Here is a 12,509-nt window from a genome sequence, read left to right as displayed (position 1 = left end):
ATATCATTGGAAGATAGAGTAGCTTAAGGAACAGAGACGAATAGCTTAGCAATCCATGGATTTACCGTGGGCAAGGTCCATCGAGTGGTAGAGAGAAAAACTCCGAGCAAAGTACTTGTGACCACTGTATGTAGGGTTAAGGGTTCAATCGATTAACACTCCCCTCCTCCGCTAGTGTTGTTCTCTCTGCCTAGCCAAATTTGATAAGATCCCATTAGAGCTGCAGCTAGTTCTATATTAGATTGGATACCCGTTCTAATATAGAACTAGCAGCACTTCTAGAGAGGTCTTTAAGCAAGTCATAGAAAGATTTTGTTGGTAATCCTCTTGCACCTACTTATACGGTTTACAGACTAACGACATAGCCATTTTTAGTTAATTTGTTAGGCCATAATATTTATTCACTTTTATACTGTGGTCCTGGGATGTTTTTCTCCCACGGCACAGTAAGCTCTACAAGTACTTATTTGTTTAGTTTGTTTGGACAAAAGGAAAATGTCTGGTTTAGATCCAGAAATAGCGACATCCGCTGGGATTTTATATTGATTCTCATACGTCCATTAATCCAATCATGTGCAGAACCTAGGATTGAGTAAGGTTTAGGTACTAGATGATTTTGTTATTGAACCTGCTTTGACCAGGTTAATTTGTCTTTAGCCGTGATAGCCCAGTGGATACGACCTCTTCCTCCGATTGTGAGTGGATTCGAATCCGGTTCGGGGCATGCACCTCCAACTTTTTAACCGACTTCCAAAAAGGAGGAGGTTCTACGTTCGGCTGTATGTATGTTTTTTCAATTGTGTGCAACGGTGAAGGAAAAACATTGTGAGGAAACCCGCATACCAAAGAATTTTCGTAAATCTCTGCGTATGTGAAGTCCGCCAATCCGCATTGGGCCAGCGTGGTGGACTATTGGCCTAACTCCTCTCATTCTGAGAGGAGACTCGAGCTCAGCAGTGAGCCGATTATGGGTTGATCAAATCAAATCAAATCAATTTGTCTTTTATTTGTAGTCAATCCTTTTTGAACTCTAGTTACTGAAAGGATTATGGCTTCGAGTATAATTTATAGGATTTTATTTCATTATGGGAAAAACTAAATTCTACGCGTACGAAATCGCGAGCGTCCGTTAGTTATTAAATGAAATTCTTTGTTCTAAAACAGTCTGCACAAAGTATTTAAAGTTTCTTTTACTTAATTAATTTTCGTGAAAACGTTTTGGCTTTCTTAGAGCAACCTCGAGTCTTTTAGGCTTGATGATTGCTAATGAAAACATTCATTAGCAATTAAACCAGCCTTTTAACTTTAGTCTTTAGACCTTAATATAATTTAGACTTTTCTTAAAGCATTCTTCTATTTGAATAGAAGTCCTAGAAAAATATTAATAGTGAATTTTGTAAGTATTGTTTGTTTAGCCTACAATATTAAAAGACGGATCATATTGGAATATTTTTACTCTTTTAATATTAAAGAGTTGAATATATTAAAAACACTAACAACCACGTGACGCAGTGGGCAGTGACCTTGCCTTCTGCGTCCATGGCCGTGGGTTCGATTCCCACAACTAGATTTTCTTTTATCACAAACGATCGCTTAAATATAAAACATAATGTATTTTTGATAAATAAGTACACTCCTATGGGGTTAAAAATGGGTTACTGTTTATTTCAAGTGCCTATAGCTGTTTACACGATCATCATTATCAACCCATATCTGGCTCACTGATGAGCTCGAGTCTCCTCTCAGAATGATTAGGACACGCTGGCCTAATGCGGATTGGCAGCATTCACACACGCAGAGAATTAAGAAAATTCTTTGGTAATATTTGCATGGAAGTTTGTCAAATGTCACGTGTCTGGCACGACTAAATAATATTCTTCTATAGAGTGTTTATTAACTTATTTATATCAATCGTAACGCGGCTAGGCAGACGTTGACATACACGGGCCGCGCCTGGCCAGTATTCGCGTTAAGAATATTTAGTCTGTGTGGTTCATGTCTGTAGAGTCCTTTTCATGAAACCTGAACTAAAATTGACAGCGCCTTACACAAATGACAATAAGACTGCCATTACCGAATGACAATGAGCGTCATGAAGACATTAGCGCCGCGTCTGGGGGACTTATTTCATGAAAAGGGCTTTAAGTGTCTCTAGCTACTTGCTGGGCAGTGTTAATAGACGGTGTCTGTGGGTGTCTGCCACGCTACTTGTCTGTGACTCACAGTGTCTGTAGATATAATAATAATAATATAATGATGATATAAACGGTACGATGTCATGTAGAAACCAAAATCTCAGCTGATGGTGATGATGCAATTAAGATGGAAGCGGGCTAACTTGTTAGGAGGTGGATGAAAATCCACACCGTACCGTAACGCTAAATCGCTTGGCGGTTCGTCTTTGTCGGTGGTCTAGAAACGGCAGAAAATCTTCCACCAGCCAGACCTGGACCAATTAAGAAAACCTTAAGCGGCCCAGCCGGGGATCGAACCTAGGATCTCCGAATTATAAATCCACGCGCGTATGTGTTTAAACACACACCTCGTATATTTGTACGAGCTCTGGCACGGTTGTGTAACCGTTATTTTATTACGGATTCCGAGTCAGGTCAATTAAGAAATTCAAATTATCTAAATTGCTCAGGCCGAATTTATACGTGAAGTTATTTTGTACAATTGCTATATTTTGGCACATGTTTTTGTTATATAATGATTTATTTATTTTGCTATCATCCGCGAAAATTCGGCGAACCCATGCGACAACGTCACCCAGGTCCGACAAAATACTCTCTACGTACGTTTCACCCCGAAACCGGAGCATCCTCAGGAGATGTTGACTCTACAACGTGCAATTGCAAAGTCGCAAACCTGGGTGACGTTGTCGCATGGGTTCGCCGAATTTTCGCGGATGATAGCAAAATAAATAAATCATTATATAATCATGATGAACTTCCGCAAAGTAACGCCTGCTTCTATCCAACATGTTTTTGTGTTTAGTTTCTCACTTATACCTATTAAATAATGATCAGAAAGCTTTTATTTTTTATTGTAAGGCAAGACAACAACAACAAACTTGTTTAGGTATTAGGTACTTACTATTAAAATAAAACTAAAAATAAATTATAATCATTTTATTTCAGTCCAGAGACCCATATACTAAATATAAGTTGAGTACTGTACCAACTACAGAAAGGCAGACCAAAAATAAACCAAATCTAAAAAAACGGACCAAAAAGTCAGAATTAAAATCAGAAACACACAGAAATAAATATAAAAAATCATAAATTTACTAAAAAATTATCTAATAATGTGATGGACTATTGGCCTAACCCCTCTCAGCCTAACCCCCTTGAGGAGACTCGAGCTCAGCAGTGAGCCGAATATGGGTTTTTTAATGAACACCAAAAGGCCCTAGTCCCTGGGGACTCCACTTCTCCTGACTACGCTAACAGTCAAAGGGTGCTAAGAATCTCCGGGTGACGACAGGCTGAGTGGAGACTGCGGTAAGCGGAGTATGGGGTGCCCCCCCAATAGGAGGAGCGACGACCTCCGGAAGGTGGGTGGCATCGATTGGATGCAAAAAACCAAAAATATAGAGGGCTGGCGCTGCTTAAAAGAGGTCTATGTCCAGCAGTGGATGCATAATGGCTGATGATGATGATGGATGATGATGATGACTTGAAATTTAAGTTCACTAAATCGCTGTCTGTTAAGTGTCAAGTAATTGTAATGATTGGCGATGAAATTAAAGAAAATAAAATAGTATCCGAACCACAGATCATATCATGTAATATACAATATTGGTTTTTCCAAGAACTTTTCAACTGTGACCGGACGTAAAACGTTACAATAAAGAGTATGTTTATTTAAGGGAATATCTGGGAAAATTTGTAAATTTATTCAATAAATATGCATTTCAAAGAATCGAGTTATTAAAATGTGAGAACATTGAAATAAACAGTTTATTGAATGGATTTTCAGAAGCAATGTGACAATGGTTTTCATGTTAATCACGAGTATTTTCGACCACGCTTTTGATTTCCTACCCGCAGCTAACAAAGGTCTTTTCGTAGAAATATACGCGAATTAAATGTTTACTTAATTGTGGTATACCAGAGCGACATCAGAGCTCTTTTGTTTTTATGTGTATTGCAAAGTAGAGTGTGAATATAAATGCAAATTAACAATATATAGATGTAAACATGATTGCCCAGTGGATATGACCTCTGTCTCTGATTTCGGAGGGCGTGGGTTCGAATCCGGTCCGGGGCATTCACCTCCAACTTTTCAGTTCTGTGCATTGTAAAAAATTAAATATTACATGTCTCAATGAGGAAACCATACACGAGAATCTTCTTAATTCTCTGCGTGTGTCTGCCAATCCTTATTGGGCCAGCGTGGTAGACTATTGGCTTAACTCCTCTCATTGTGAGAGGAGACTCGAGCTCAGCAGTCATCACAATATGGGTTGATAATGATGATGATGATGATGACATACACAACTAGGCCAGAGAGGTAGAACATTGTACCACCGTAAATAATCTATTTCTATTTAATTGTTGTATTTAATTATGCTTAACGATGATTACTTACCTTTATAAACTTGTCTATGGGTTGTTTTTTTGCTCTCCTTGTAGAAAATATAGGTACCTACTTCTAAAATACTGAATATATTATAAGAAAAAACCAGTTTCAAGTTACCCTATCAAGTTATACTATCACACATATGATCCAAAGTGTTTACACACAAAACTTTATCTATATGTTACAGTAAATTCAACTAATAATCCCGACTGGTTTCAACGCGGTTACTGAAACTCTTAATCGTTAGGTAAGTAATGTTTTTTTACCTGATTTTGCAAATACAGAACCCGTACGTTGGGGTCCGAAGGTGCTGGAATGGCAACCCTGTAGGTAGGTACTAAGAAGCGCAGTGTTAGTCGATCACCTGACCCCTCACCAGATGGACTGACTACATAAAGCGAGTCGCAGTGATTCGCTGGATGTAGGCAGCTCAGGATTATGATGGTTGGAAGTCCTTACAAAAGGTCAAGGACCTACAGTGTGCGTCCTTCGGATGATGATGATGATGATGATGAGCCTTAAACTAACCCTTGGATCGATCTCAGGACATCTTATTTCATCATCTTCTTCAAAAAATGTATGAGTAATCTGAGTGCATTTGTGCATTATTTGCGAATATGTACTCATATTATTTCCACAAAAATATAGTAATAACCACAGAACATAGAAATCACTTTAGCAAATAAAAAGCAATAGAAGGATTTAATAAAATTTCAATTTATTAGTTTTAATATTTCTTTTGAAACCTAATGATTTTACTTAAAATAACTAAAAATTATATTTAAAATAAAACTAATAATGTTATATTATGTTAAATAGAACATTCTATATTTCCACATAAATATACATGTTTCTGTTTATATTCTAATACATCTCACAAAATTTATATTTTATAAGAAAGTTTGAATCTTTTGTACACAAATAAAAAATCGGCGGCCTCAGTGATATAATATCACTGAATACCTAGAAAACTAGCCAACTTTTCATAGTAAATCATTTTGAACAGTCAGTGATGTAATTTATTACTTTTAGACCTTGCATAGAATGTAATAAATTTGTAGCTCATACAATATTTACAAAGGGATTCATAGACGTTGTAGGGACACCCACAGGGGATCATTCAGCCGCTGACTGTCGAATTTAAACTCTATTTGTTTGACAATTTTACACTCAGCGGGGGAATAATCCACTGGCGGTGCCTCTACAACGTCTATGAATTCCACTGTTAGAAAAAATTAATAGGCTACTCGCCTGCTGTATAAAACTAAGAAGATTTTTTTGCATATATGCAGTTTAGATGCCTAGCAACTCTATCACATTTTTATTTGTGAAAAAAATCCCGTAATTGTAATATTTTTATAAAACAAAATTGTATTTTTATCACGTCACTGCAAACGCCAATCATAAACTGTGACGTCATTCACTATAAGGCATCGGTTTGTGATTGGCGCTTGAGGTGACGTGACTTCACTGCAAATGCCAATCACGCTGTTATCTCTATGAATGACGTCACTTGCTAATGTGTTCTGTTTCGGCGGCAAAAATCGTAGATATTTTTTCATTTATATTAATTTTTGACTGGTTATTAAAGACGGGACAAAATAAAATATAACTTATAATACTTCCATAGTTTAAACACTGTTTACAAAAGAGGCAAGTAGCCTGTTTATAGGCGGGGAGAAGCAATACTTTCTACGTACGGGCAAAGAATGATCTACCAAAGCTATGTTTGTCACCGCATGCGGCAAGGTAAAGAATTTAGTTAGAATACTATACATATTGTGATACTTGTTTTCCTCTTTTCAGTTCTTTACACAGTCGGGTTTTTTGTTTCTATAATAATATTTTTTGTAGGTAATTCTAAAACTATACAAGCAATATTAAATCTCTATACGATGACTCTCTTAAATATGAAATTTGTATTTTGATTTTCACATAAAAATGTATTGACTAGAATATGTGATATTGTTTTTATATTTTTGTTGCGTAAACATATAGTTTAGTATTAAAACAATTAAAACTTAATATCTATTTAATATTATACAGGGTGCTGGGGAGTATTTCTCATAACTCTAGGGTTACATTCTTTTCCAAAAGTTAATTAAAAACGTTCAAGGAACTGGTGTTCTAAATTTTCGGGGTAATAATTTTTCTTTTGTAAATAAATTTAAAATGTGTCCCTTTTACGCATCATTATTATTATGACGTAGCCAAGTTTTATGTATTTTAAAATGCAAGAATAAATAAAGGCGTGTATTGCATGGATAGTCGGAATTATTTGAACTACTTTGTACGAAAACATATAAGTTTTTATTTTTTAGTTAAATAAAATATTAGTTATGCAGTTCGGCTCCTTTGAGTGGACTTGTCAACACCTTGATGTTATGTAATACTCCCGATCACCCTGTATAATTTAATATAACTCATACATCGATTAATTTTACAGTTTAGTTTTGCTCTTATATTTAATTGACTAGATCTTTTAAAGTATGACTTTATCCAATGTAAAAGTAGGATCATATGTTTTTCCGTATGTCTGCCTGTTGTATCTTAGGTTTAAAATTAATCTAAAACATTAATTTGTCTACGGCATAATACTTGTAACTCTCAAACAGAAGAAGAATGGTGATTTTTGTCAATATTTATGATTACCGAGAGTTGATTATGAAACACGGCTAAAACTCACGTGATATTACGTCGGAGTATGCCCGACTAGTTTCGAACCCATACGGGGCCCTTAGTCATGAGCTGGTTCTTGCCGAGAGTTGTTATAACTTAACAAAAATATAGGCACTAACCTAAAGACAAACACTACTCTAGGTCCCTTCTTTTCGATATTTTATTTCTAATTATATTTATGTGCATACGTAACAAGTTACAACATATTATATCTATGCTTATTAGTTAGTACATAAATGTAGTAAATATTTATGAGATGATTCATTGTGTTCTAGTACAAAAGAAAACCACGGCATCTCAACATTACGTTATATTGAAACGCTTCATTCATCATTGTGATGTTCCTTACTTGTAAGTAATTCAAACTTGAATTAAATAAGAAGGTAGAAAAAGTACAAAATTATTGTCCTTTTTCTAAAAAAGTACAAAATTATTGTCCTTTTTCTAAAAAAGTACAAAATTATTGTACTTTTTCTAAAGAGTACAAAATTATTGTACTTTTTCTAAAAAGTAAAAAATTATTGTACTTTTTCTAAAAAGGTACAAAATTATTGTACTTTTTCTAAAAAGGTACAAAATTATTGTACTTTTTCTAAAAAGTACAATCACAAATGGATACCATTAGGTACCTACTGCAAATAATTTATTATCTTTATTTAAATTATTTCTTTGAATCACTGTACTTTCATCGATTGGGGTTATATCCCCTCTATAGTATACTATACAATAATATTAGTCGTAATCGTACATTTTATACTATAGTGTTAAAGTCTCGGTCCATCTTATTTTGTTGTAAAAATAGAATATTGCAGCTCATAAACGTCACGTTTCTTAGACGGAGGGTTAATTGCGCTTAGTTACCAGTTTCATTTTTTAAATATATTATAACTAGCTGACGCCGCGCGGTTTCACCTGCGTGGTTCTCGTTCCCGTAGGAGTACGGGAATAATATATAGCCTTGCTCAATAAATGGGCTATCTAACACTGAAAGAATTTTTCAAATCGGACCAGTAGTTCCTGAGATTAGCGCGTTCAATCAAACAAACAAACAAACTCTTCAGCTTTATATAATTAGTATTAATTATAAAGAGGAAAGATTTGATTGTTTGTTTGTTTGCAATAGGCTCCGAAACTACTAAACTGATTTGACAAACTCTTTCACTGTTTGGAACCTACACTATCTATGAGTGTTATAGGCTATATATTATCCCGGAAACGGAAACTACGTGAGTAAAACTGCGAGGTTTTGCTAGTATTCAATATTTGTGTTTACATGTGATTCTCGGCACGTGTATACGATAGACTGATTAAATCTCAAGTTTAGAAACCATAAAAAGAATTTTCATCTGAGACACGATTCATCACAAACCCTTATACTAAGGGTTCGTATAGTCATCGAATTTAACTTTGACTTTTTGAAATTTCGTATAAGTTGCTAAGGAAATTCATTTTTTTATTTTTGTATGTAGATCAAAGTATAATCAAAAAAAACTTTAGTGAAAGAAAACATTTTTCGTAAAAAACAAAAATAAGTATAAATTTTTAGAATAAGTACAGGATTATAAGTAATGCCATGTTCATGTTCAGCAATGATTATTTTATACTATAGATATGTTTAGTGTCTACAAAATCACCGCAAAAAGTTGTTCGAATTTAACGACTCCACTAGGTGCACACATACACAATTTTGTGTTTGCATTATATCGTCGTTATCAACCCATATTCGGCTCACTGCTGAGCTCGAGTCTCCTCTCAAAATGAGAGGGGTTAGGCCAATCTAGTCCACCATGCTGGCCCAATGCGAATTGGCAGACTTCACACACGCAGATAATTAAGAAAATTCTCTGGTATGTAGGTTTGCTCCACCGTTTAAGACACGTGATATTTAATTTCTTAAAATGCACACAACTGAAAAGTTGGAGGTGCATGCCCCGGACCGGATCCCACGCCCTCCGGAATCGGAGGCAGAGGTCATATCCACTGCGCTATCACGGCTTTCTGTACTGTACTGTACTGTATAATATAGTTTTTACACTTCCTAAACACACAACTCGACACATTATAATTATGTTTAAATAACTTTTGTTTTTTTTATAAGCGACTAAATGAAATTATGACAATTATGCACATTTCTCCACCTCAGTTTTGATGCGCTATCTATACTATATATAATAAATCTGTAGAGAGGTCAATTCTGTACATGAAATATATTTCCAAAATAACTATCAGGGGGTAATTAGTGGTCGATACTGATGCCAAAAATGCAATCAGTAAAATTTTTGTCTGTCTGTCTGTATGTTCTTTATAGAAACAAAAACTACTCTACGGATTTTAACGAAACTTGGTACAATTATTCTTCACACTCCTGCGCAGGTTATAGTATTCCTTTCATCACGCTATAATCAATAGGAGCAGAGCAGTGAAGGGAAATGTTGGGAAAACGGGAGAAGTTACTCAAAATTTTAAGCTTCCGTCGCCGTCACGTGGTAGGGTACAGGTAGAGTAAGGGTAGGGTAGGGTTAGGGTAGGGGTAAGGGTAAAAATAGGGTCGCGAAGTCGCGGGCGTCCGCTAGTCTCTAATATAAATGTTATTGATGTAACAATACTACATTTTGTCGTTTATTTTTATCATAACCTAAATATACAATTACTATAACATCAACATATTATTATAACAATAACTAATCCTCCGTTCATTACTTTCAATATTGACAATTTTAAACCACTCCTTAACATTACCAAAGTATATTACAATTTACAGTTCGTTTCATGTAGGATGGTGCGGGTGACAGTTCGTTTTACTCTTGAAAGTTTTCCGCGATTCACTTTAATAGTACGTATTATGAACGTCATAGAGGCGACTGTCACCGTACCCATGCTATATGAAAAACACTTTAAATGGCCCCTCTACACTATCAGACATAATGGGCGAGCACAGACCGGCGACTGCCACCATTTCGACACATGCGATCGTTTTGCAAATTCATTTATCTATCAGCTTAACTTCAATTGACGTTTTTCCGAATACAATACAAACACACTCAAAATAATAAATTTTGTATTGTGATAGTTTTAGGTTTTTTTTTTATGCATTACTGTTAATATTTGACATTGTAATTAATTTTATTTCATATTAGTTGTGTAGGTACATTTCATTTATTTCTATATATAATAATACATTTATGCTTGACATTTACTTTTTTAAACAAACCTACTTAAACTTTATCTTTAATTTAAACTTAATTATTAGTTATTAAACTTCAATATTTTTATGATAAGCAGATTATAAAAACCGTGATAGCTCATATGACCTCTGCCTCCGATTCCGGAGGGTGTGGGTTCGAATCCGGTATGGGGCATGCACCTCCAATTGAATAAGGAATTTCCACTAATTGAATATGTAATTTCGAAAAGGGCACATGTCTGAAAATTTAAAATGTCCAGGAATTTAAAACATTTAATTATTTTCCTATAATTTTATCGTGACTAGAGGGAACTCTCTGGGAAACAGGCGTGACATGTATGCTAACTGAACAAAAACCAAAGCAGCTAGTGGCAGTTTATTACTGTGACGATCGCGTTAACGTAAACGTGAATTTCTAAGGAATTGAAACAGCACCATCTAGTGGCACTACTGCACAACTATTTTAATTCCATATAAATTCGCGTTTAACGTGATAGTAACAGTCCAGGCATTCTGTGTGTCTAGTGGGAGTTTTCAATATTTTCATACTGTTATTATCACATCGACGTTTACGCAAATTTATATGGAATTGAAACAGTTGTGCAGTAGTGCCACTAGATGGCGCTGGATCAATTCCTTAGAAATTCGCGTTTACGTTACGTGACGGTAACAGTATCAAACTGCCACTAGGCACCCTGTTTGAATTTTAGAGTTTATTGACCCCATTTTGATTTATTGTTTCTGTCGACTCTCGAAAAATTTACTTCTTTCTTAATCCACGTTCTACGAGGTTGGGGGTCATCATGACTGATGGTGTAGAGGAGCAATAACACAATGACTACAATTCTCAGGCACATTCAATCGCAGTAAATTCGATTATTTCAAATCCAAAATCGTAAGAAAACCTAACCTGTACAATAAATAATCATTTATGTTTAAAAAATTACTTTTAATTTTTTTGTATCGAAATCTGTTTGAAATAGTCGAGCTTACTCGAGAAATTACAAGACTTTTATCCATATCTTTCAGTCACCCTAAAATACAGGCAATAATGTTCTATCTTATTATCTGAGTATACTCAGAGGCACAATTATCCACCCACTTTAATATACTCGCGTCATATTAATGTGGGCGGATAAATCTGCTACTGAGTATATTAGTCGTTGACCTTAGTTTGGCATAGGAGACACCGACCGGCGGGCCTGCAATGCTTTATTATTACAGTATTCTCGTATTTCTTCAATGGACTTCATCAAGAACACAGGTACATCATCATCTCGCTTCTGAAAAATAAAAATAAATTGCTTTAAATCGAATGAATTTTCTGAAATTTCATGGTCACCGACCCGGCATTGTTGTCGAGCTTTATCCAATATGCGACGTTCTTCGAATATTTATTTGTCGGAAAGTTAATTAAAATAACGTCAAGTATAAATCGATTTGGGTTTATTCGGAAGAGTGGAATAAACCTAAGTGAAATAGACAGCAGTCTCATATGATTTAATGTCATATTATTAAGAAATGAAAACTGTGAACATTCAGGCATTTTGCGGAGGCTTATGAAATACGAGTAAATTTAAAACAAGAGGCGTAGAGATGGCGCCGAATGTACGTGGGCAGAATAAGAAAATATGACCTAAGAATCCTTAAATAATTTTCATTAAATTTACATATTTCGTCATAATTCTCTTATCACATTCAGATTACATTGAATCCGATGATATGAATAGAAATAAAGTGACAAAATAAAGTTAGCTTCGACAATAGAAATATTTTTAAAGACGCGTATTATGCCTACGCGTTGCGAAAAAAGTTTGTGAGGTTATAGGGGCTCTGACGGACCGATTTTGAATTTTTTTTTATCAATAGAAAGTCACATTATTTGTCAGTGTCATACGCCATATCTTATCCCCGTAATCCTACGGGAACGGGAACTACGCGAGTGCTAGTTTTATATTAAAACAACTGCCATTTGACCTGACTGAGTTGTATACGAGGAGTAGTTAAAGATCTCGTTGAATAAAAGAAGCCTTTGAAAATCGTCAGACAACAATGCAAATAA

The 12,509-nt window shown here is 35.1% G+C and overlaps 1 protein-coding gene across 2 annotated transcripts in view; it reads right to left on the bottom strand.

The window, feature by feature from the left end:
* Positions 1–5,280: 5,280 nt before the first annotated feature.
* LOC112046762 (actin-binding Rho-activating protein) overlaps positions 5,281–12,509 on the bottom strand; it is a 75,665-nt gene continuing 68,436 nt past the window's right edge. For both annotated transcript variants that reach the window (XM_052886527.1, XM_024083535.2), the window contains exon 5: positions 5,281–11,730. In XM_052886527.1, coding sequence (XP_052742487.1) covers positions 11,617–11,730 — 114 coding nt within the window. In that variant the 3' untranslated portion in view covers positions 5,281–11,616. The remainder of the gene's footprint in view (positions 11,731–12,509) is intronic.

The sequence above is a fragment of the Bicyclus anynana genome, chromosome 17 (genome assembly GCF_947172395.1).
Source record: "Bicyclus anynana chromosome 17, ilBicAnyn1.1, whole genome shotgun sequence".
Classification (NCBI taxonomy): Eukaryota; Metazoa; Arthropoda; class Insecta; order Lepidoptera; family Nymphalidae; genus Bicyclus; species Bicyclus anynana.
Note: the sequence above shows the minus strand (reverse complement) of the source record. Positions and strands in the feature narration are given on the sequence as shown.